General features: G+C 52.6%; 11 protein-coding genes across 11 annotated transcripts; 6 read left to right on the top strand and 5 right to left on the bottom strand.

Annotated features, from left to right (window-relative positions):
- Positions 1-684: 684 nt before the first annotated feature.
- Positions 685-3,913, top strand: PHACADRAFT_170231 (uncharacterized protein; the record flags this gene model as incomplete). Its single annotated transcript, XM_007392142.1, has 5 exons — positions 685-696; positions 725-756; positions 819-988; positions 1,044-2,942; positions 2,990-3,913. The coding sequence occupies 5 exons, from the start codon at positions 685-687 to the stop codon at positions 3,214-3,216; spliced, it is 2,340 nt and encodes a 779-aa protein (XP_007392204.1). The 3' UTR covers positions 3,217-3,913.
- Positions 3,914-3,928: 15 nt separating this feature from the next.
- PHACADRAFT_250277 (uncharacterized protein) lies at positions 3,929-4,146 on the bottom strand. Its single transcript, XM_007392141.1, has one exon. It carries the CDS (start codon positions 4,138-4,140, stop codon positions 3,961-3,963), a length of 180 nt encoding a protein of 59 aa, XP_007392203.1. The 5' UTR covers positions 4,141-4,146; the 3' UTR covers positions 3,929-3,960.
- A 1,376-nt stretch (positions 4,147-5,522) lies between these two features.
- Positions 5,523-7,900, top strand: PHACADRAFT_137679 (uncharacterized protein). Its single transcript, XM_007392140.1, has 10 exons — positions 5,523-5,952; positions 6,000-6,090; positions 6,140-6,259; positions 6,317-6,422; positions 6,474-6,549; positions 6,605-6,676; positions 6,729-6,879; positions 6,936-7,137; positions 7,194-7,577; positions 7,642-7,900. Exons 1-10 carry the CDS (start codon positions 5,677-5,679, stop codon positions 7,700-7,702), a joined length of 1,539 nt encoding a protein of 512 aa, XP_007392202.1. The 5' UTR covers positions 5,523-5,676; the 3' UTR covers positions 7,703-7,900.
- A 148-nt stretch (positions 7,901-8,048) lies between these two features.
- On the top strand, positions 8,049-8,666 carry PHACADRAFT_205868 (uncharacterized protein). Its single transcript, XM_007392139.1, has 3 exons — positions 8,049-8,193; positions 8,264-8,367; positions 8,432-8,666. The coding sequence occupies exons 1-3, from the start codon at positions 8,098-8,100 to the stop codon at positions 8,454-8,456; spliced, it is 225 nt and encodes a 74-aa protein (XP_007392201.1). The 5' UTR covers positions 8,049-8,097; the 3' UTR covers positions 8,457-8,666.
- A 766-nt stretch (positions 8,667-9,432) lies between these two features.
- Positions 9,433-10,350, top strand: PHACADRAFT_250272 (uncharacterized protein). Its single transcript, XM_007392138.1, has 4 exons — positions 9,433-9,639; positions 9,697-9,833; positions 9,896-10,051; positions 10,110-10,350. The coding sequence occupies exons 1-4, from the start codon at positions 9,451-9,453 to the stop codon at positions 10,186-10,188; spliced, it is 561 nt and encodes a 186-aa protein (XP_007392200.1). The 5' UTR covers positions 9,433-9,450; the 3' UTR covers positions 10,189-10,350.
- A 292-nt stretch (positions 10,351-10,642) lies between these two features.
- Positions 10,643-13,017, bottom strand: PHACADRAFT_192018 (uncharacterized protein; the record flags this gene model as incomplete). The annotated part of the gene is made up of 16 exons (XM_007392137.1): positions 10,643-10,670; positions 10,721-11,093; positions 11,147-11,255; positions 11,312-11,399; positions 11,458-11,471; positions 11,521-11,540; positions 11,608-11,637; positions 11,693-11,969; positions 12,020-12,058; positions 12,115-12,144; positions 12,210-12,280; positions 12,336-12,491; positions 12,545-12,606; positions 12,656-12,682; positions 12,739-12,788; positions 12,853-13,017. 16 exons carry the CDS (start codon positions 13,015-13,017, stop codon positions 10,643-10,645), a joined length of 1,539 nt encoding a protein of 512 aa, XP_007392199.1.
- A 316-nt stretch (positions 13,018-13,333) lies between these two features.
- On the bottom strand, positions 13,334-13,657 carry PHACADRAFT_192017 (uncharacterized protein; the record flags this gene model as incomplete). The annotated part of the gene is made up of 2 exons (XM_007392136.1): positions 13,334-13,361; positions 13,413-13,657. 2 exons carry the CDS (start codon positions 13,655-13,657, stop codon positions 13,334-13,336), a joined length of 273 nt encoding a protein of 90 aa, XP_007392198.1.
- A 1,394-nt stretch (positions 13,658-15,051) lies between these two features.
- PHACADRAFT_250270 (uncharacterized protein) lies at positions 15,052-16,764 on the bottom strand. Its single transcript, XM_007392135.1, has 6 exons — positions 16,581-16,764; positions 16,156-16,529; positions 15,651-16,108; positions 15,405-15,597; positions 15,239-15,350; positions 15,052-15,180 (listed from the first exon to the last, which is right to left on the bottom strand). The coding sequence occupies exons 1-6, from the start codon at positions 16,644-16,646 to the stop codon at positions 15,142-15,144; spliced, it is 1,242 nt and encodes a 413-aa protein (XP_007392197.1). The 5' UTR covers positions 16,647-16,764; the 3' UTR covers positions 15,052-15,141.
- A 160-nt stretch (positions 16,765-16,924) lies between these two features.
- On the bottom strand, positions 16,925-17,396 carry PHACADRAFT_86031 (uncharacterized protein; the record flags this gene model as incomplete). The annotated part of the gene is made up of 2 exons (XM_007392134.1): positions 16,925-17,229; positions 17,285-17,396. Coding segments are annotated over 2 exons (417 nt in total), but the record flags the coding sequence as incomplete, so codon positions are not given.
- Positions 17,397-17,835: 439 nt separating this feature from the next.
- PHACADRAFT_250267 (uncharacterized protein) lies at positions 17,836-19,156 on the top strand. The gene is made up of 5 exons (XM_007392133.1): positions 17,836-17,898; positions 17,956-18,022; positions 18,076-18,156; positions 18,212-18,759; positions 18,815-19,156. The coding sequence occupies exons 1-5, from the start codon at positions 17,884-17,886 to the stop codon at positions 18,872-18,874; spliced, it is 771 nt and encodes a 256-aa protein (XP_007392195.1). The 5' UTR covers positions 17,836-17,883; the 3' UTR covers positions 18,875-19,156.
- A 117-nt stretch (positions 19,157-19,273) lies between these two features.
- Positions 19,274-19,982, top strand: PHACADRAFT_158037 (uncharacterized protein; the record flags this gene model as incomplete). The annotated part of the gene is made up of 4 exons (XM_007392132.1): positions 19,274-19,333; positions 19,388-19,657; positions 19,708-19,783; positions 19,837-19,982. The coding sequence occupies 4 exons, from the start codon at positions 19,274-19,276 to the stop codon at positions 19,980-19,982; spliced, it is 552 nt and encodes a 183-aa protein (XP_007392194.1).
- Between the last annotated feature and the right edge of the window lie 45 nt (positions 19,983-20,027).

The raw sequence follows: 20,027 nt of genomic DNA, 5'->3' as shown, positions 1-20,027 counted from the left end.
AGACGCGCGCATGACCGTGTCAGCCTCATGTTTCGCTTTATTGTCCTCGACGGTCGCCGCCGCCTCGTTCACCGAAAATATGTAGCTACGGACGACACGATCTAGGCTATCGAGAATTTGTGTGAATCCTGTGATAACATATTTCCAGCCGCGTTGTGGTGTGCCTCAAGGGTCTTAGCACCGGCCACCTAGCGGTTGTGCAGACAGCCCCCTTCTTGAGACGCACCGCGGTGTCGTATGGTCCGAAACCTTGGCTTGCAGCGAATAATGACCCTCTTGAGGTCTCCCGCGCATGCATCAGGGGCTTCAAGAGCGGATGCCTCGATATGGATGCACTCACCGCCCTCATAGTCCCGAGCCGATGAGGCCCTCCTCCTTGCCATTTCGTCCCTCTCCGCTTTCCTTGTTCTAATACGCATTTGCGACGCTGACAGGGAGTCGCGAATTGCTCTCCAAATCGTGTGCGTTCGCTTTGTGGGTAACGGGCGCCTGTCGGTGCGTGTCGCGTCGAGCGACTTGAGGCGCGTTCGGAAGGACATCACGCGTTTCCCTTCCTTCCCACCACCATCCAAGTCGGCCTCGTCGATTACAGGCTCCCGATCAATTCTCCGAAAACGAGCTTCACGATAGCTAACGTCTCAAAATGCCGGACGGTCAGATATTCAAAGTGCGTGAATTGGCGAGATGGTCAGCCGAGTGCTCGTTTGCTGACCTCACCTTGTAGGCCACATACAGTGGTATTCCGGTCTATGAAATGTAAGGCCAAGGTGCATAACCCTACAGAATGTGGCTAATATTCCCACCTTGCGTTGTCTTAGGATGTGCAAAGGAGTTGCGGTCATGAGGCGCCGCTCAGACTCATGGCTCAATGCGACCCAAATTCTCAAGGTCGCCGGCTTTGATAAACCCCAGCGGACTCGTATTCTAGAGAGAGAAGTGCAGAAAGGCGAACACGAGAAAGTACAAGGTGGCTATGGAAAATACCAAGGCATGTGCACATCCCATCCCCGACTGTCTCGCGTGTTCACACCGCTCCCTGTCAGGTACATGGATACCCCTAGAGCGCGGTATTGAACTCTGTCAACAATATAACAGCGAGCAGCTTCTACGGCCCATCCTTGAATTTCATCCCGAAGCCAGCGACAAAAGTCCGCCACTGGCCCCAAAGCACCTTGTCGCTGCTCCGTCGAATCCGAAGCTCCCTGCCCGCCGCGCGGAGCCACATGCGTCAACCCCAACTGTTAGCACTCGCTCATCGCGAAAAGCTCCCGTTGACGTGGGTGACGATTCCGACCGAGAAACATATTCTGCTAAGGTTTCGGACGACGGTTCCATGACACCCTCGCCCTCGGAAGCGTCGTCCAGCTCACGCACACCCTCACCTATCCGGAGCAGCCCCGCGGCTTCGCTCTCCATACTTGCTGAAGAGTTCAGATCGCCGTCCCCGCCGAATCCTCGCAAGCGCAAGGCTCGGCACGACGACGGTGACACAGATATCGTCTCCGAAGTAAACGGCAAGCATGAAGAACCCGCGTCCTACGGCGATCAGATCCTTGAGTACTTCATCTCGGACACGAATCAAATCCCCCAAGTTCTCATTAGTCCGCCACCTGATTTCGACCCCAATATGGCCATCGACGATGATGGCCACACCGCGCTTCACTGGGCGAGCGCGATGGGACGCATACGCGTAGTCAAGTTGCTGCTCACTGCAGGCGCGGACATCTTCAAGGTCAACAGAGCTGGGCAGACTGCGCTCATGCGCTCTGTCATGTTTGCCAACAACTACGACGTGCGCAAGTTCCCCGACTTATACGAGCTCCTACATCGGTCGACTCTGAATATCGACAACAATAACCGGACAGTTTTCCACCACATCGTGGACGTGGCGATGTCCAAAGGCAAGACGCACGCGGCACGCTATTACATGGAGACTGTTCTCAGTCGGCTTGCAGACTACCCACGGGAGCTCGCTGACATAATCAATTTTCAGGACGAAGATGGGGAAACGGCACTGACGCTTGCTGCACGGTGTAGGTCTAAACGCCTTGTCAAAATCCTCATCGACCATGGCGCAGACCCAAAGATTAGGAACAAAGACGGCAAAAGCACCGAGGACTATATTCTCGAGGACGAGCGGTTCCGCTCTTCGCCCATTATTCCCTCGCGCACGATGTCCATGTCATTCCGGAACGCACAAGCCGCCAATCCGCCGCCTCCAGTGCCACCTGCACATACTCAGCCGCTGGCCCCTACGTTCAGCATGGACAAGCCCACGTTGCACTACTCCATGACCGGCCAAAAGGCGGCGACGCGTTGCGTCAACGACGTCGCGGCACTGTTAGGCAGCCTTGCCGGCGCGTACGACCAAGAACTGCGTGACAAGGAACGCGACATGAACCAGGCGAGCGCGCTGTTGGCGAACATCCAGGGCGAGATTCTTGACAGCCAGCGCACCGTTACTTCGCTCCGCACTCAGGCGCAGGGCCTCCCGCAGGCCAAGGCTCGTCTCGTAGAGCTCGAGGGCCAGCTCCGCGCCAGGATGGGGCAGCGGTACCGCCTCGGGTGGGAAAAGTGGGTCAAGGACGAGGAGGAGCGCGAGAAGGCGATACGCGATATGTCGGGCGGCAGTCTCAGGCCTATGAACATGGAGAACGGAGTTTACCAGGCTCCGAACGGCGACGACATCACGGACCTGCTGGCCCTTCATGCGGATGTCCCGAGGGATCCGGAGGCGATCAAAGCACAGTGCGAGCATCTCAGGAATGAGGTGCACGTTCACAAAAAGCGAAGGGTGGAGACGTTCGACGCGCTCGTCAAGGCGCAGGCTGAGGCGGGCACAGGCGGACGGATGGCCCAGTATCGCAAACTCATCAGTGCTGGATGCGGAGGTGTTCCCCCTAGCGAAGTGGACAACGTTGTCAAGATGCTGGCCGAGGTGGGTGCGCGTGCCATTCTTCAACGGGCCGTCGTTGACAACGCAATGTAGACGCTGGAGTCGGAGGAATCGAGCTCCTCAACACCTTGGGCTGGTGCAGGGTTGGTTCAGAATACATGATGACCTATCTACTAGATTCACTTTCCTTGGGACATCTGACGATACCACATGTGTACTTTTACCATATTCTACCCTCTGTGCTAGTAGTGCCCCTAGTTGTATCCATGGATCGACATATACTGACGATTTCATCCTCGCACTCACACGGCCCGGCATGAACCCGACGAAGGTTTCATCTGCACGCTGGGCATTACAGCACATGCAATAGTATCACGTTCCCATCGGGCGGCGAGCAACGGTAGGAGTGAGCGTGTAGCAACATATTCGACGGGCAGAACAGTGTATGTAAAGACTATTTTACTCCGCGCGCGGCCGACCAGGGACAACCTGGTTGGGCGCATCCAGGAGCACAAGGTTCCGCATCTTGTTCCGCAGGCGCTCTGTCTTCTTCACCTTGCGGGCGCGGCGCTGCTGGAGACGCGTCTCTGCGCCACGGTTGACCCAGCGGCGCTTCATCTCTGCCTTGCGCTCCTCGACGAGCTTCTCGCGCCACTTCCAGGTCGCCTCGGCGCGGGCCGCGCGTCTCGTACGGCCCATGAGGTTCTTGTACTCCTCCTGGATCATCTGCTGCAGCAACGACCGCCTGTAGAGCTGGTACGCCTGCCAGCGCTGCTGCTTCTTCGCGCGCGAGTGCGGGTTCGTCAGCTCGCGGTGCACGTAGATCTCGACGGGCGCCGCCGGGTCGAACGCGCTACGCTTTGCAAGGCTCTTGATGTATTCTTGCTCTGAAGGGACCTGAGCGGCCACATCCGAGAGCTCGTCAAGACTATCAGGCAGCGTCGGGGGTCTGTACGTGATCTCTTCGACGGCCTTGGCAGTAGTGTCATAGGGTGTTGCTGTCAGACACATCCCAGGATTCAGCTCTGGCTTGCCTTAAACGGGTAAGGCAAATCGACTCACGCTCAACTCTTGGAGATTTTGTAGCCTTGGGCCAAGGGAGCGGAATCCTTGTCTCGGAATGAGGTGACCAGTCTGGGAGCCGGGGCTGAGTTGCCACTGCAAACCGTTCCCAGTGGAACCTGCGTGCAAGAGGATGCCAGAACGGTTGTGAGGTACTGATACGGCTCGCAAACACTCTGCATGAACTCTTAGCTGCAGCTCAAAGTGATCATATTGAAAACTGTACGTACGGTAGGGTTTGTGGCTCGGTAACGCCTTCCGTAGGTGGGAACTTAAATCGACCAACCAAAAGCTGGCACTTGGAGTAATGGACGTTTTTATTCCTCGGCGGGCCCTCTTTTCGAGAGTGGTCCTAGAGTCAAATGTAAAACCAGACACAATGGATAAGATAAGTGCAACGACGTACATTCTGCGCTCGCAGGAAAACTCTGTTTGTGAACTTGTTCACCGAACTAACTTGGTGAACACTGCCCTCCGGGTCGCCTCGGATTCTCACTTCGTCTCCGGGGACAAAATTCCACCACTTTATGCGGTCTCTGGGCTTGACGTCTTTCAACTTCGGCTCGTACCACGAGAAACGCGTTTTCTTCCATGCGCCAGGAACCACGGCCGTGACATGGCGGAGGTCGCGCGTGTACGGTGAAAATGAGGCGACGAGGATTTCGAGTTTGGAGACGACAGGGTTTCTAGGGGGTCTCAGGCTCAATGCCATGGCTGCGCCACGTCCAGAACTGATAGAGGATAGCGAGCGCAGGAGGCCAGAGGGACGCCGGGACGTGCCATGCAAGAGCAGACGGAACGGGAGCGCGCGTAGACGGCTTACGTAAGGTGATGCGCCTTGATCTTGAGACCCCGAAAACTGCGGCGCCCACCAGGAATATGGTGCGGAAACTAGCGATTTGCATCCCTAGTCGTCTCTTTTCGCTCCGCAAGCGCATAAGGTGGTTACGCTTCAGCGATGAGCAGGCGGAAGTGTCGGGAGAAGTGTCGAGCTGAGTAGGCTTTGGCGCGACTCCAGGCTTTTCAGCTGGCCGTGGTCGGCACGCCACAACGTTCAAAAGCTTCAGATTCTTCGTATGCCATGCCTTTGGTGGTTCAACGGCGTTGCTAATGCCGACAAGCCAGCACGCCAACTGCCAATGCTGCTTACGGCTTAACTTTCGTTCGTCGATGTCGAAAGTGCTGCCTCCGGAATCTGCGATTACGCCGATATACAACTCATCTTGCTATCGTCTCTGCATGATGTAACCTTTGCGCACTGTAGGAGATAGCTGTTTACGTGATACATCTTTGAATAAGGGGAGGTCAGCCCCTCGGAGGTAGCACGTAGGCATCTTGCTGAGTGTCGATTGGGCAAGCGATTCTCAACTTGCCTGTAGACTCTGTAGCAGAGAGCAATACCAGTGGGCCTTTTCATTATCCTTGTCTGAACATTTTCACAATGTTTCTATGCGCAAGAGGTGAGTACTTGAGTAGTTTGCGCTACCACGTCAGGAGCGCTGCTTCTGGCGGCGCTGATGTCGGATTCTAAGCACGTGATTCGGCGCCACTACTCGGAGAAAGCGACCATCTAACCGCTACTGCTAATTCCGAGGTTCTCGTTCAGCAGTTCCAAACAGCAGCACAGCGTATCAAAGAGCTATATAACGTCTCTGAACATACAGCATCATGTCTTAACACAGCCAACCTTTCCCGCCTACTCACTTAGGGATACCTCAATGTCTACAAATACTTCAGAGACGGTGCTTGTCGAGGGACCCACGTCTAGGGACCTCGAGCGACTCGCACATGCGCTCGATAACGACGAAGAACAAGACACCTCATGCGCGCCACCTGTATCTCCAATCAAGCCCGAACAAAGTAAAGATCACGATCCGTTCGAGGTTACACTTGAGCCCGAGGACGACCCAAAGAATCTGCCATCCTGGCGGAAATGGCTTGTCATCTTTGTCATATCGATTGGTACACTATGTGCAACGTCTGCGTCATCCATGGTATGTCGTCGTACAAGTCTGTGACGGCCATGCTGACTTGAATATAGGCTGCATTCGCAGAAACAGGAGTTTCGAGTACCTTCCATGTTGGAAGCGAAGTGGCTATCTTGGGAGTCAGTTTGTTTGTGCTGGGTCTTGGTATGTACATTCTCGTGCTAAGATTGACTTAAATCTGACTCCCTTCGAGGTCTTGGCCCCCTCCTGATCGGGCCACTGTCAGAAGTCTATGGTCGCAACTGGGTATATCGCATCTCCTACGGTCTATTCTTTGCCTTTTCGTGGGCAGTTGCATTCGCACCAAATATTGGTATGTATGGCTTTACGATGTCGTGCTTCAACGTCGCTCACAATCCTTGACATGCAGCCGTCTATCTCATCTTCCGATTCTTGACTGGCTTCTCTAGCTCTGCATTTTTGAGCGTAGCAGGAGGCAGTATCAGTGATATGTTCGATAACTCAAGGATTGCAACGTGAGTGAGGCCCACTCCAAGTGAGACACAAATATCTGACTCATAACGCAGACCAATGGCCTTTTATACTGGCTCCCCGTTCATCGGCCCAGTGCTTGGTCCACTCATCGCTGGATTCATCAATCAGGTGTGTAGCATTGTCTTGTTCTTGAGCAGAAGCTGATTCTTTTGGGCACTTGCAGAACACGAGCTGGCGATGGACGTTCCGCATCCTGATTATCTGGACCTTCGCGGTATGGAATATGTTGATAGCTGTAAGTATCGCTTCAAAGCTTTAGTCTCACCCGTTCTGACAGTACCATGCAGTTCGTGCCAGAAACATACGCACCCTACCTGCTCAAGAGGAAAGCTGCGAAGCTGCGGAATCAGACCGGCGACGACCGCTACTGGGCGCCCCTGGATCACAGGCAGCACTCGCTGGCGCGCTCATTAATGCTGAGCTGTTATGTGCCATTCGGTTGGTTTCTGAAATTTTAATCTTATTGTGGATCAAGACTTACTCATTATCTCTAGAATTGCTGGTTGTCGACCAGATGGCGCTACTGCTCGACCTCTGGAGTGCCCTCATCCTCGGAATTCTCTACCTGACCTTCCAAGCATTCCCAGTAATATTTGGCCAAGTTCACCACTTCGAACTGGAGTTTGTCGGCATGAGCTTCCTTGGTATTGGCATCGGCATGATCCTCGGCTTGCTCTGCCAGCCACTTTTTAACCGGTGAGTGCTGAAGTGTGTACTTCAACAACATCTTGGCTCAACTTTTCTGTCTACAGCCACTTGCTTAAAGTCGCAGCTAGGCACGGTGGCCAGACTCCTCCAGAGGCACGTCTCCTGCCAGCAATGATCGGAGGCGTGATGGTCCCCGCTAGTCTCTACTGGCTTGCCTTCACGACCTACAGGAGTGTCCATTGGATTGCTCCGATCATCGCCTCGATACCATTCGGGACTGGTGTTCTCTTTATCTTCACCTCCGTCTTCACGTACACTGTCACGGCCTATCGTCCAATCGCGGCGTCCGCGATGGCAGCCAACGCTGCAGTGCGGACTACATTTGCAGCTGCCTTCCCGCTATTTGCAGGACAGATGTACCACCATTTGGGAACGGTTGGCGCGACTGCCTTGCTTGCAGGGTTGACTACTGTTGCTGCTCCTTTACCGTAAGTCGCTATTGGTGTACAGCATGCTCTCATTCATTTTGACTGATTCCTCATCTCATGTTAGATTTGTGTTCCACAAAATTGGCGCACGACTACGCGCGAAATCCAAGTTCGCCGCCGCATAACATGTCTCAAAACAGCTTTGCTACTGCATGGATCTTCATCGCATCACTCTCATCCATTGCATGCTTCTATAATGATTGCTCACATATTGTCTGTATATCGTAATTGTAAATGTATGCACGACCAGAGACTCTGTATGTACAGTAGAGCAAAGACCAGTCGCTACACATGTCGTAATTCGTCCAATTTGAATGACCTCTAGTGATTGGCTGCTAGAATCGCCGAAGCAGCGATTCCACTATTGAAATATTGACTTCGGAAAACGGATCAAAATAAGAAGGCCATCGGAGTCGTACTCCGAACGCTTCCGGCAGGATCAGGCGCCCGTACGACCGTCATCGGACTCAAGTTCGGTTGCGCTGTACCCCCAGCTTGTACCTCAACCACCACCGCTACGATGTCTCTCCTCGCTCATGTCCCCCGCCAGGCTGCCCTCCGCCAAGTTGCGCTCCGCCGCACTCCTGCCTCGTCGCGCTTTCTGACTTCTGAAGAGGTGAGCAACTCATCGGGTTTACCCGCTCCTTATGTCCGTGTAAAAATTGAGTGTCGTATTCTCGCCCCAGTCGGTGCCCTTCTCCTACAAGAGCAAGCCTGTCTTCGCGGCCAAGGTAGTCGGTTACCTCGTTGCCGGCTTCTCGATCCCCTTTGTCGCCGCCTACTACCAGCTGTACGTGCCCTATCAGCCCAATGCCCGCGCCTCAGGCTGATTAACGTTGTTCTTTTCACGTCAGGTCGAAGTCCGGTGGTTCTAGTTAGAGCGAAAGAGGCTCTTTCGCTTTTAGACATTCTTCTCTAGACGGGTTACGATTAGGGCAGGGTATCAGACTTAGATGTCGGCTTAGAGTCAACCTAGAGTTCCAGAGGCCCGGTACTCCCCAACGTTTCGACTATAATCTGTGCGCAAGATCGCCCTTGCAGTAATACACTCAATCCCGAGTTCGCCCTATCTTCCCCCTCCTGAAAATATCGTTTGTCGTGATGGACATACAGCAAATCAGGCTCAGCTCGTGTTTTTCTCCGCGCTTTTTTTCGACCAATCGGTTTGAAGCTTCATGGAGCGCCCAGCATCTGAGGATCTGAAGATTTCCCTTGGAGATTTCGAACTGGCTTCGTCTCGGGACGGAACGCACTTCTCGCGTCCGAATGAAGCAACACTGATAGCTTCTAATCCACTTTCCGCCCTCTCACGCTTTCTCACGCGCGTGTTTGTTAAACGCGAAACAAACGAAGCGGGCAGTGGCGGATCTCAGCTAGCCAGAAAATCACTCTCATCCCGTGCGTTGTTTTGCGGAAGGAGCCTTGTACTGACAACACCGCACACAGAATCAGGCGAACACTTGCACTACGATGCTAACACTCCGAACATACTGCATAGGCAGCAATCATACCGAGAAGTGATCCCAAGAAGCACAGCGGAGACAGCATGAGAATGTGCCGAGCGTCGCTGAATACGCCGTGCAGTCTCTTCCTCGGATGGCCGCTCTAATTCCTCTAACCCTCTCCTGTCCAATGGCTCTAATCACCGCAAAATAGTCGCCGACTTCCCGACCATGCCATCGACCTATTGAGAACAGTCTCGTCTTTACGCACAAATGTTCACCGGTTGACAGAATGGATGAATTGAAGATCTTCCCTGCAATAGAGCGGTGGTAAAGTGCTCGCGTTTTCTCTCTCTTGGGGTTTGCATAAGGTTATAAAAGCGCGGCGCTGTCGGTGGTCTTCTTGGGCACACCCGAGGCAAAGTAAAGCGATGATTTTACCACTCTGCACTACGGCATGGTTCATCCTGTTGGTGTATTTCGGCGGACGCGTCGTCGCGGAGGATGACCCCACATTCAAGAATACCGTATACCTGATTCGCAACGCGGAGACGAATACAAAAAAAGCCGGCTCAGGGCTCAACGAGACAGGCATCCTAAGATCTGAATGCTTGCCCACCGTGCGTATCTGTGCGCGCCATCCTAATAGAAGACTTAATCTCTTGGTCCACCTGCAGGTATTTGGGCCCGGTACAAACCGCACGGTCGGGTATATTATTGCTGAGCCTCCGAAGAAGAAAGAGAACGATTCGGAGTCTGTCGATACGGTGGCGCCTCTTGCGGCGAGCCTCGGCATACCCATCGACACTAGCTGGTGAGTCGTCGCTGCCGAGCTGGGTTGATATAAGCAAGGCACTAATAATGCTTGTTTGTCAGTGGCAGGGACGACAAAGATTGTGTCGGTGACGCTCTCTCTGCTTTCGCGAAGAAGAATCCCACAATCAATATGCTGGTCGTCTGGGGAATTGGCGTTCTGCCCGACATCGCTGAGGACCTAGGCGTGAACGATGTTCCTAATTGGCCGGAAAAAAGGTTCACAAGTTCGCCCTCAAATATATCTGTAAACTACCGCTGACAGGCACGGAAATAGGTTCGACGTGATTTGGACGATACAGAAAAATTTGTTGCGGAATAAGACCAGCGAAGCATGTCCGGGCATAGACGACTAAGCACTTCATGATATTCCTCGCTATATACCATTGCATACCCAAGCAGGATACCGCCAAAATACTTTTACCTCTCAGCTTCCATAATAGGCATTGTATCTTGGAAGCTTGGAACGTTTCCGAGTACTATAAAGCAGCTATAGGACACTATCAAGATCATCACTGCGCTGACTATCGTATCCCCGGAATGGTTTATCCTTGCGCGCTGCATAGATGACCATACGCCTCTTGCGTGAGCGGTCGGACCCTCTAATGCGATAGCAAGCCCAGACTTGAGATAGCGGGATCAGTTACCCCCGTTGGTATCCAGTCTCTCACTTAACTCCTCGGGATTAGGTATGAAATGCAGATGCATTCGTGCGCGATTGCACAACACGGTAGACACGCGGACTGACTCAATACGTCACGGTGTCGGTAATAGTACCCTTTAGTTCGCCAAACCTACCCTTCGAAGTAATCAAGACGTATAAACGAAGTACGGGTTCCTGTAACGACACATAAGCGCAAAGGGAGCGAAAACACATAGGGTACGTACTCATGATCTGTCATATCAAGAAAGGCGTGTCGTTGCCTCTCCTTCAAGATATCGCCGTCCGTCCAGTTGTTTCGCTCCTTTAACTCTTGGATGTACTTCCGCTTTTTGCCATTAAGATGCCTATTAACCCAGCGGATAACAAAGCACAAGGCCAGAGAGAGGATGAGGAGGATGAGGATCGCCGTCTTGCCGGGGATGTAATTCGGCGCATCCTTCGGTAGGAATGTCTCCGAACCAATGATGTTACCGATACAGAATGCAGCTAGGGTCATCGCATTCACGGTGACCTTCTTGGTATGTCCGCTCGTGTTGCTGGCGTTGTAAGCGTAGACAATAGCGAGGGAGCTCCCAAAGAATGTGACGATATAATCCGCTGTTATTGATTAGCTTTCAATCTGCGGTAAAAGCAGGGTGGTCAGTACGAACCAAAAAGAAGGGCGCCCTTATTTTCAGGTGTTGACTTGAGTCCGACGAGCATACCCGAGCCCACGATCGTAGGTATTAGGCCCAAGACGATTGGGAGCATCCTCTCCGACTGCAATGCCAGCGCATCAGATAGTGCCGGGAAGCACGGAGAGGGAGAAGGCTCACCGCACGGTCGGAGTACCACCCACAGAGCAGAGCACTGATGATACCGACTGCGCCAATAGGGGCGGAAAGAATCAACGCCTGCTGTGACCTAGACCAGAAGTGAGTTGACGAGTTGTATCGCGTTCTAGCCTGAGGAAGATACGAACGTGTAGCCGAAGCTCTGGAAATAGTTAAGCATAGGCGTTCAGGACTGCAGTATAAATGCACACCTTAATGATAATGTTCCCAACTGCGCGTGGAATAGAAGTTGTAAGCGCACTGCCGAAAGGTTCACGTTAAGACTCGTTAGGACTCACAGCTGCTCAAGCTTCCATTCGGAATAGCCGCTGAAGGAACCTTAGGCGAACGATGCCGAAGGACAAATGAACATGGCCGACTCACTCATGATGGTCAGCAAGACGATCATCCAAGACCGAATATCTGAAAACGCCTCAATTACTTGATGTTTCTTAATCGTTTTGTTTTCCGTTCCGCCTTGGTCGTCCCGAATGCGCTCAACCGCGATGACACGTTCCTTCCGACTGAGGAAGAGTGCATGTAGCGGTGAGTCAGGCATCCAGAGAACCACCGCTATTCCGACCATGACGGCCAGTCCGCCTGTAAGGAGGTACATGATCTTGTATGGGGCGATCTTAGCATTGATGTCGAACGATATGCCCTGAGAGATTCGTCAGCCATAGGGTGGACAACGGCAAGTGGCCGTCATACATATGCCACAAATCCCCCAAATATCCCTGACACTCCGTTCTGAAAATCGCGTCTTGAGTCATCTGGGGGTCTACATGGACGAAGAATTTCCATACCATAAGATAGAACCAGGATATACGTTGAGCCTAGGGAACGTCGGACTGTCAGAGAGGGAAAGGGAGGGCTGATAACCACTTAAATAAACACTGACTTGTTCATTTTTGGTATAGAACATAGATATGATTAAAATGAGGATGGGAGCGACACAGCTCTCGAGCATGCCTACATGTTTTAGTCAGAGGCTCCGATGATGCAAGCTAAGCCCACATATACTTACCCAGTAAGAGTCTCAAGACAAAAAATGGACCGAAGGATTTGGGCACTGCGTGCAGCATCATGATGATCCCCCATAGCACGACGTTGACACCAAGATATTTGCCGAGTCGCAGCCGTTGGGAGATGTACATGGTGGGGAAGACCCAAATGAGAAACCCTAGAAGCCACTTAGTGGGGAGAACGCAGCGCAGCAACAGAATGTCTATTGACCGAGGTAGAAGGCTAACGCAATAAGGTTATAGTGTTGACCCGTGATGGGCAAACCCATAATACTACGAAAAGGTCAGGATCTCGGCAGGAGCGAGAATCAATTCAACTCACCTCGCATAGTTCAGGACGTTCTTATCACTACGTCGAAAATGAGCGACTATGTATCAACGGAAGGTAAGAGTGCCAGTGCCTACAGGTACTGTGAACAGTAGACTGCCTGGCATAAAGGCGGGATCACCATATCCTGACGAATAACAGGGATAAGTCTAGTGTAGGGGGAGCAGCCATATACATGCTGAGGTACCCACCAATTTCCATCGTACTTTGCGGTACTGTTCTTCCGTGAAGGACTCCGCTCGCTCAAGGCCCACAAGCCTGAGAGCCTCGTCTTTGTCGTCAAGGTCGAGCGAAGAAGTTGAACGGCCAACTGCTTTCTCGGCGTCGTCAATCGTGATGTCGTTGCGCTTCTCCATATTGCTCGGTACTAGGCGTTAGATGCTGCGCAGGCGGATAGCGAATGCGAACCTGAGCATTTCCCCGCACTGATATACTTTCCACCAGACGAGATAGTGAGAGCGTGGGTTGCACCATGCATGCATGCACTCAGAAGTACCTCTCGTTTAGCGGAAGTCACGGTAATCTCACTGGTCACAAGTCTACTCTCCACCGGACGGCATCAAGCCGAAGATAGTGGATTGCCTCAATTGGTTTCAAGCTCTCACTCGTCCGTGTGCATAGATATGATACAACGGATAGCTCGGCGTCTGGGCGGAATCACCACAGTACACTTTATGCGGTGTACACAAAGAACAGGTTTCTGGGATGCAGGTCAGTGGCTAAGAGGGAGCAACTTCGAGGGTAGACGCACTGTTTATCTGTCAGATCTACGAAGGTGTAGCGCTTACGTTCCCACTGGACGTCTTCATGGACCAGCCGCGCCTTCCTCTGCTTGTTCATGCGCAAGTTGATGCCTCGGAGCGGGTAGTAAATGAAAGGAGGGACGGTGGGGAGAGCCAGGACGGCGATTATGCCCGGGATGTACTTTGGCGCGTCTTTGGCCCAGAAGATCTCAGTGCCAATGATGTTGCCAAGACCATAGGAGACAAAGGACATCGCATTGATGGTATTCTGAGAGCACTTCAGCGTAATGCGAGAAGAAATCGCGTGACGCTGCACTTCCCCCGCGTGGCCACTAATGTTACTGGCGTTGTAGTAAGCATAGATGGCAGACAGTGCGCTTTCGAAGGTGCCAATAAGTTAAACAGCTACATCGACATTAGTTCGGGTCAAATGATGAAGATTATTGCACACACCAAACAGGAGAACGCCCTTCTGGCCGGAATCGTTCAAGCCGATCAGCATCGTGGATCCGACGGTAGTGGGAACCAACGCAAAGACAGCGGGCACCATGCGTGACATGATATGACGCTTCAGTCTCACTTCCCGTGCAGTGATCTAAGAAGGGCCTGCAACTTGTCCGAGTACCAACCACGGAGCAAAGCCATGGCGGACGCTACTGCAGGCGTTGTCGAGACGAGCGTCTGTCTAGAACTACTACAGCAGTATGATGGTCACCTTTATGAGCGCGGACGTGCTATGAGCTCTTGTCGCAGGCCACGTACATGTAGCCGAGAGTCTTGATGATTATGTTGCTGACTGAGGGACATATGGCTGGATCGTGGCTTGCGCGAGGACTTGCGATTGCTGAGACCGCCAGTGGAAATACTCTCTGTACATCAATGAGTCTACTTTCATGCGTGCAGGTTCAAACATACACACTCATCAACGTCGAAAGTACGATTAGCCACGTCCGAACATTCGTCATACTACCTCGATAATGTGATCCTTCTTCCAGTGCATGTTGGCCGTGCACTCTGATCTTCACGGACGCGTTCCAGAAGAGAGATTTGCTCCTCGGAGGAGGATTAAAATTGGGGCTACACAACATTCGCACCTTTCAAGGAGGAAACGCAAAGCGAAGAAGGCTTTGAACAAACATGTGGATGCCTGCAGCATATGCATCACGCTCCGGATGACAACGTCGCATCCTACATGCATACACAACTGTCAATAGCGGCGTTGGTTAGATCAGAGAATGCCATGATACAAACCCAAATATTTCGCCACGCGCAGCTTCAGCGAAATATACACCTATCGAGCTCCCAAACGAGGGATCCCACGCAGAACGCAAGTTATACTGCTGTCCGATGATAGGGAAACCCATGATGCTGCGGAGCACAAGCCCGCTCTCCCCACACTAGTAAACTCGAATTAGGACAAACCTTGCATATTTATGCTGGTATCGCCTGGCAAGGGCCATCCATATGCGCTTGTGTGTGCACCCGTTTCGCAGTCGCGTCGAGGTGCAGTGGTATCTGGGGAGCGTATTAGCACACGAAATGAGTCGAGCCAAAATGCATCCGCACCATATTCCGAGACTCAGACGGTTGCTCTCACCGCAATTGGGCACCGCTCTATGTCACGCCTACGCGATAAACGGCGGCAATATCTCCGGGAAACCAGATGATATAGCAAGTATGATAGCGAGTGTACAGATAAAACAAATTACACGATGAAGTCCTAATAGTCCCGATAATTTACAGTTTCTGGATAACGAGTGCGGAAGCGGCGCCACCCTAAGACAAGCGGGGAGGTCAGCACATGAAGCCAGAGACGGTAACGGTAAACACGTACCCCATTACAGATACCAGCCGCACCATACTGGCCAGGCTGAAGAGCATGCACCAGCGAGACGATAATACGGGCGCCCGAGTTACCGATGGCATGGCCAAGGGCGACAGCACCACTGCAAGACCCAAGTTAGTGGATGTGCCGGAAATCCGGACATGAGGGAACGCACCCATTGACATTGATCTTTGATGAGTCAATGCCGAGCTCTTTCTCAACAATGCGAACGACGACAGAGAAGGCTTCGTTAACCTCGTACAGCGAGATATCCTCTTTAGTCAAGCCCGCATTCTTCAGCGCGATGGGAAGCGCGACAGCAGGAGCGGCGGGGAAATTAATCGGATCGACGCCAGCATCCGCATACGCTATTGTGTCTTAGTAAAGATAAGAAGACATAGTACACAGACAAGGGACTCACAGATAACCTTAGCCAAAGGCTTAACGCCGAGCTCCTTCGCTTTCTCAGCAGACATGAGGATCAGGGCAGAAGCACCATCGTTCAAACTCGAAGAGTTTGCAGGTGTGATGGTGCCGCCGTTCTTCTTGAAGCTGGGATTCAGGGTTGGAACCTTCTCGTAAATGACGCGCTTGTATTCCTCATCCTCGCGAACGACAGTCTCTCCCTTCTTGGTCTTGATCGCAACGGGTGCGATCTCTGCGTCGAAGGCACCAGATTTCCAGGCGCGCTCAGCACGTTTGTAGGACTCGATACAATGGGCATCCTGCGATTCGCGGGTAATGCTGTACTTCTCGGCGGCGTGCTCACCGCAGTTGCCCATAGCAAACTTGTTGTAGACGTCCCAAAGGCCGTCGTTCTCTAGCGAGTCCTTGGTCTCAAACTTGCCGAATACGGGGGGATTGCGGGGAATTAGGAAACTATCCCTGGGTCAGTATGGCTCCAAGGATACTTGAAGCAGGCTCACGGCGCATTGCTCATGCTTTCCATACCACCGGCAACTACCACACTTTTGTAGCCGGACTGGATGCTCTGGGTAGCAAGCATGATAGACTTCATACCGCTAGCGCAGACCTTGTTGATCGTAGTCGCGTCCGAGCTGGTCCTCATGCCAGCGCTGAGGGCGACTTGACGCGCTGGCGACTGGCCGACACCTGCCTGGACGACATTGCCGAAGTAAATTTCTTCGACTACTCCCGGGTCCACCTTTGACGTCTCGAAAGCGTGCTTGAGGGCGACAGCACCGAGCTCCGGCGCAGTTAAGGTCTTGAGAGTGCCGTTGATAGAGCCGACGGGAGTGCGACTGGCGGCGACAATGACAACTTCGTGCGCTTGGTGAGCCTGCAAAATTGTCAGGCTCGCGCATGTAAATACTTTCATAACAGCACTCACCATTGTACGATAGAAGGAGATGGACAAAGAGCGTAGGGTAGAGCGAGCGCTGCGTGTCGCAAACATGCTGGCGGGGTGCTTTATATCGCGGCTATCGTTTTAGCGACCGCACGATCGTACGACAGGCTGACAACGCAGATCTTTCGAGGACAAAATGTGGGGTGGCACGACAAGCTTAACAGCCTCGGGGATGAAGGAAGGCTCGCTGACGAGCGAGCTTTGCTTTATACCTCCGAGGAGACAACATTGTGGAACATGTGAATTGACGTCGGGCGTAACTGGGCCAATGACGATCCTCGTAAGCTCCTACGGATCTAACATCATGGGACGCTAGAAGGGCGGCCCTAGCTATCCCGCTTAAAGTCTACAACATTTGCAAGCACCATAAACCATGCCTCTAACCACCTTAGAGATCTGTCCACGTTCCCGCAGTCTGCCTCCTTCATGATCTCATCTACGACCTCTGCGGTGTGACAAGGGTGCAGATACCAGCACGGCGTATTCAAGGTTGGATGCTCTCCTTGCGAGAGCATGGCAAAGGAGGAATCCGGAGTTTCCAGGGCAAAGGAGGTCCTACGTGTTCCAGGTAATGCTGACCGCAAGAACATCGAAGATAGTACTATCTCCTCCAGCGTGAGCGGGACGCCATCTGAATGAAGTAATCCATATGAATATAGACATGGTTTTCCAATGGCAATGCCTACTACTGTGGTGGATGCTAAAGTACAAAGCGGGAACTTGAAAGCTTTGCGAGAATACTACAAATTGCCGACAAGTGAGGAGTTCGCTGAGCACAGGAGCAGTTGCTTCATCTTCAGGCTCTTCAGCGAGGGCTTCGGTCGGCTGGTCATCACTATCATGCAGGGGTCGAGAGGGTATAGAGACAAGGCGAGACAGATAGCCGAGGCCCGAGACCGGCTAGAACAAAATCTAAGCGTCGGCGTGTCGAGGGAGCCGTGGTGCGCACTGAGTGCTCGTGCCATGTCCAACCAGCAGGATACCTCTTCAACAGTGCATCGTCGTGATCTGTGTCGTTCCCAGGCCGTAGATGACAATATTTCGAAAGATATGCTCTGCAGGCGTGCTCGAACTCTGAGCGAGTGAGTGTCATGGATAACCTGGGGGACCTGTGAAAGCGTGGGAATGCTCTGTCTAGCATCGAAAATAGAGTTTGTGATATTTTGTCACGGTGGCTTGTCACGCATCTACCGTAGTAGGTGCTCGCGCGATCCCTCAAAACACAAGCCCGTTCAAGCCGGCTCGTTCTTCACGGCCCCTTCCTTACTGCACTCTTCAATCTACCATGGCCGTCGGAAAGGTGCATAGCTTGTGTCAATTTGCAACACGAAGCTGGACTTACAGGTTGTGCGCGTAGAACAAGCGTCTCTCGAAGGGTAAGAAGGGTATCAAGAAAAAGGTCGTTGACCCCTTCTCGCGCAAGGGTGAGTAGCAAGAATCATATACATGGGTGAAGGGGCTGAAATTCTGTTGTTAGACTGGTATGACATCAAAGCGCCTTCAATCTTCGAGGTGAAGAACGTTGGCAAGACTCTCGTCAATCGGTCTCAGGGCCTTAGTGCGTGAAATTAAGCCTAGTAGGTCCTGCACAGGAGAAGCTTACCATTTCTTAGAAAACGCGAACGACTCTCTCAAGGGTCGTATCATCGAGGTCTCGCTTGCTGACCTCAACAAGGATGAGGAGCAGGCCTTCCGCAAGATCAAGCTGCGAGTTGACGAGGTCCAGGGCAAGAACTGCTTGACCAACTTCCACGGCATGTCGTTCACCTCTGACAAGCTGCGGTCACTTGTCCGCAAGTGGCAGACCCTGATTGAGGCTCACGTTGATGTCAAGACCACCGACGGATACCTGATTCGTCTCTTCACTATCGGCTTCACCAAGCGTCGGCCAAATCAGGTTCGCAAGACCACCTACGCTCAATCTTCCCAGATCCGCGAGATCCGGAAAAAGATGTTCGAGATCATGACTCGGGAGGCCACCAGCTGCGACTTGAAGGAGCTAGTGCAGAAGTTTGTGCCCGAAGCGATTGGTCGTGAGATCGAGAAGGCTGCCCGCTCGATCTATCCCCTTCAAAATGTCTACGTCCACAAGGCGAAGATCCTGAAGGCACCCAGGTTCGATCTCTCGAAGCTCCTCGAGCTTCATGGCGAGTCGACAGACGTGCGTCACTTTCATGCCTTCCCTCGAAATCGTTGCTGATATATACTTTTTCTAGGAGACTGGCACTCGAGTGGTCAAGGACTTCAAGGAGCCCGAGATCCTCGAGTCTGTCTAAGCTATCGTTACCTCTTTTGTCATCACTTGTTGTATCATGCACAATTTCCTCCCACTATGCTCGAGGGTATGATGACCATGTCTATGCTCTTCGTGCGCTTCGCTATCATTATTGCTTGCTGAATGGGGTGAACATGGCACTGCGCCCTGTGGGGCTTGAGGTTGACGAGAGGGGGAGGGACGGCGGTACCATGTCTTCCGAAGAAGCGAATCTAGTCAGTATGACCACTAACTACACGTAGCTTGGACTTGCTTGCATCTTCATGCATCATGTCTGACTTCTAGCGACCGATTGAGACAATCTGCGCGTGGGAGACTTGATTGGCAAGCTATAGAAGCTCAAATTTGTGCACAAAAGTCCTGCACATTCTAAGTACATCTTGACGTCCTCACAAGCGTCATGTCGGACACCGATTACATCAAGAGCCTTCTGAAGGCCCACCCCGACTTCCCCAAGAAGGTACTTGAAATGTAGCCCAGTTCGGCCGCCCATCTTATTATTCTTGCGCTCCAGGGCATTGTCTTCCTGGACATCTTCCCAGTCCTCCGTGACCCTGTCGCATTCGAGACATTAATCACCCACTTCGTCCACCACCTCACCTCCAAGACGATCCCTGCCTCGTCGGCAAAGAAAATCGATGTCCTCGTGGGCCTCGATGCACGCGGTTTCCTCCTCGGTCCCATTATCGCGATGAGGCTGGGCGCAGCGTTTGTCCCTGTGCGTAAGAAAGGCAAGCTCCCTGGCGAGTGTGTCACTGCGAGCTTCGAGAAGGAATACGGTATTGTGAGTGCCGATATGATGGAACTCTGCCGATGCTGACCTCAGGATTTAAGGATTCCTTTGAGATGCAGTCTGACGCTATTAAACCCGGCCAATCGGTCGTCGTGGTCGACGATCTCATTGCAACTGGTACGCATCTTGCCTCACGAGTTCCTGCCGTCTACCCAATGTGCTACACATAGGTGGATCTGCTAGAGCCGCCGGTGAGCTCGTCTCCAAGCTCGGCGGGAAGATCCTTGAGTACCTTTTCATTATCGAGCTCACCTTCCTCAAGGCTGCCGATAAGCTCGACGCCCCTCTCTATTCCATTGTTCAGTGTGACGACTAGATCAATTCCATATTTATCAAGTCTAGTGTATAATCCCGTAGATGA

The sequence above is a fragment of the Phanerochaete carnosa genome (genome assembly GCF_000300595.1).
Source record: "Phanerochaete carnosa HHB-10118-sp unplaced genomic scaffold PHACAscaffold_2, whole genome shotgun sequence".
NCBI lineage: Eukaryota > Fungi > Basidiomycota > Agaricomycetes > Polyporales > Phanerochaetaceae > Phanerochaete > Phanerochaete carnosa.
The sequence above is the reverse complement of the archived record's forward strand: the minus strand, read 5'-3'. Positions and strand labels throughout refer to the sequence as shown.

Coding starts and splice junctions, on each gene's coding strand:
- PHACADRAFT_250277 (XM_007392141.1), bottom strand. CDS start 4,140: ATGCAGAGTGTTTGCGAGCCGTATCAGTACCTCACAACCGTTCTGGCA.
- PHACADRAFT_137679 (XM_007392140.1), top strand. CDS start 5,677: ATGTCTACAAATACTTCAGAGACGGTGCTTGTCGAGGGACCCACGTCT. Junction 6,423..6,473: donor GATAACTCAAGGATTGCAAC/GTGAGTGAGGCC, acceptor CTCATAACGCAG/ACCAATGGCCTTTTATACTG. Junction 6,880..6,935: donor GAGCTGTTATGTGCCATTCG/GTTGGTTTCTGA, acceptor CATTATCTCTAG/AATTGCTGGTTGTCGACCAG.
- PHACADRAFT_205868 (XM_007392139.1), top strand. CDS start 8,098: ATGTCTCTCCTCGCTCATGTCCCCCGCCAGGCTGCCCTCCGCCAAGTT. Junction 8,194..8,263: donor GCTTTCTGACTTCTGAAGAG/GTGAGCAACTCA, acceptor TTCTCGCCCCAG/TCGGTGCCCTTCTCCTACAA. Junction 8,368..8,431: donor GTCGCCGCCTACTACCAGCT/GTACGTGCCCTA, acceptor TTTTCACGTCAG/GTCGAAGTCCGGTGGTTCTA.
- PHACADRAFT_250272 (XM_007392138.1), top strand. CDS start 9,451: ATGATTTTACCACTCTGCACTACGGCATGGTTCATCCTGTTGGTGTAT. Junction 9,640..9,696: donor GATCTGAATGCTTGCCCACC/GTGCGTATCTGT, acceptor GTCCACCTGCAG/GTATTTGGGCCCGGTACAAA. Junction 9,834..9,895: donor ATACCCATCGACACTAGCTG/GTGAGTCGTCGC, acceptor CTTGTTTGTCAG/TGGCAGGGACGACAAAGATT.
- PHACADRAFT_250270 (XM_007392135.1), bottom strand. CDS start 16,646: ATGTTTGCGACACGCAGCGCTCGCTCTACCCTACGCTCTTTGTCCATC. Junction 16,109..16,155: donor GAAAGCATGAGCAATGCGCC/GTGAGCCTGCTT, acceptor ACCCAGGGATAG/TTTCCTAATTCCCCGCAATC. Junction 15,598..15,650: donor GCCTTTGGCTAAGGTTATCT/GTGAGTCCCTTG, acceptor AAGACACAATAG/CGTATGCGGATGCTGGCGTC.
- PHACADRAFT_250267 (XM_007392133.1), top strand. Junction 18,157..18,211: donor CAATCGGTCTCAGGGCCTTA/GTGCGTGAAATT, acceptor ACCATTTCTTAG/AAAACGCGAACGACTCTCTC. Junction 18,760..18,814: donor TTCATGGCGAGTCGACAGAC/GTGCGTCACTTT, acceptor TACTTTTTCTAG/GAGACTGGCACTCGAGTGGT.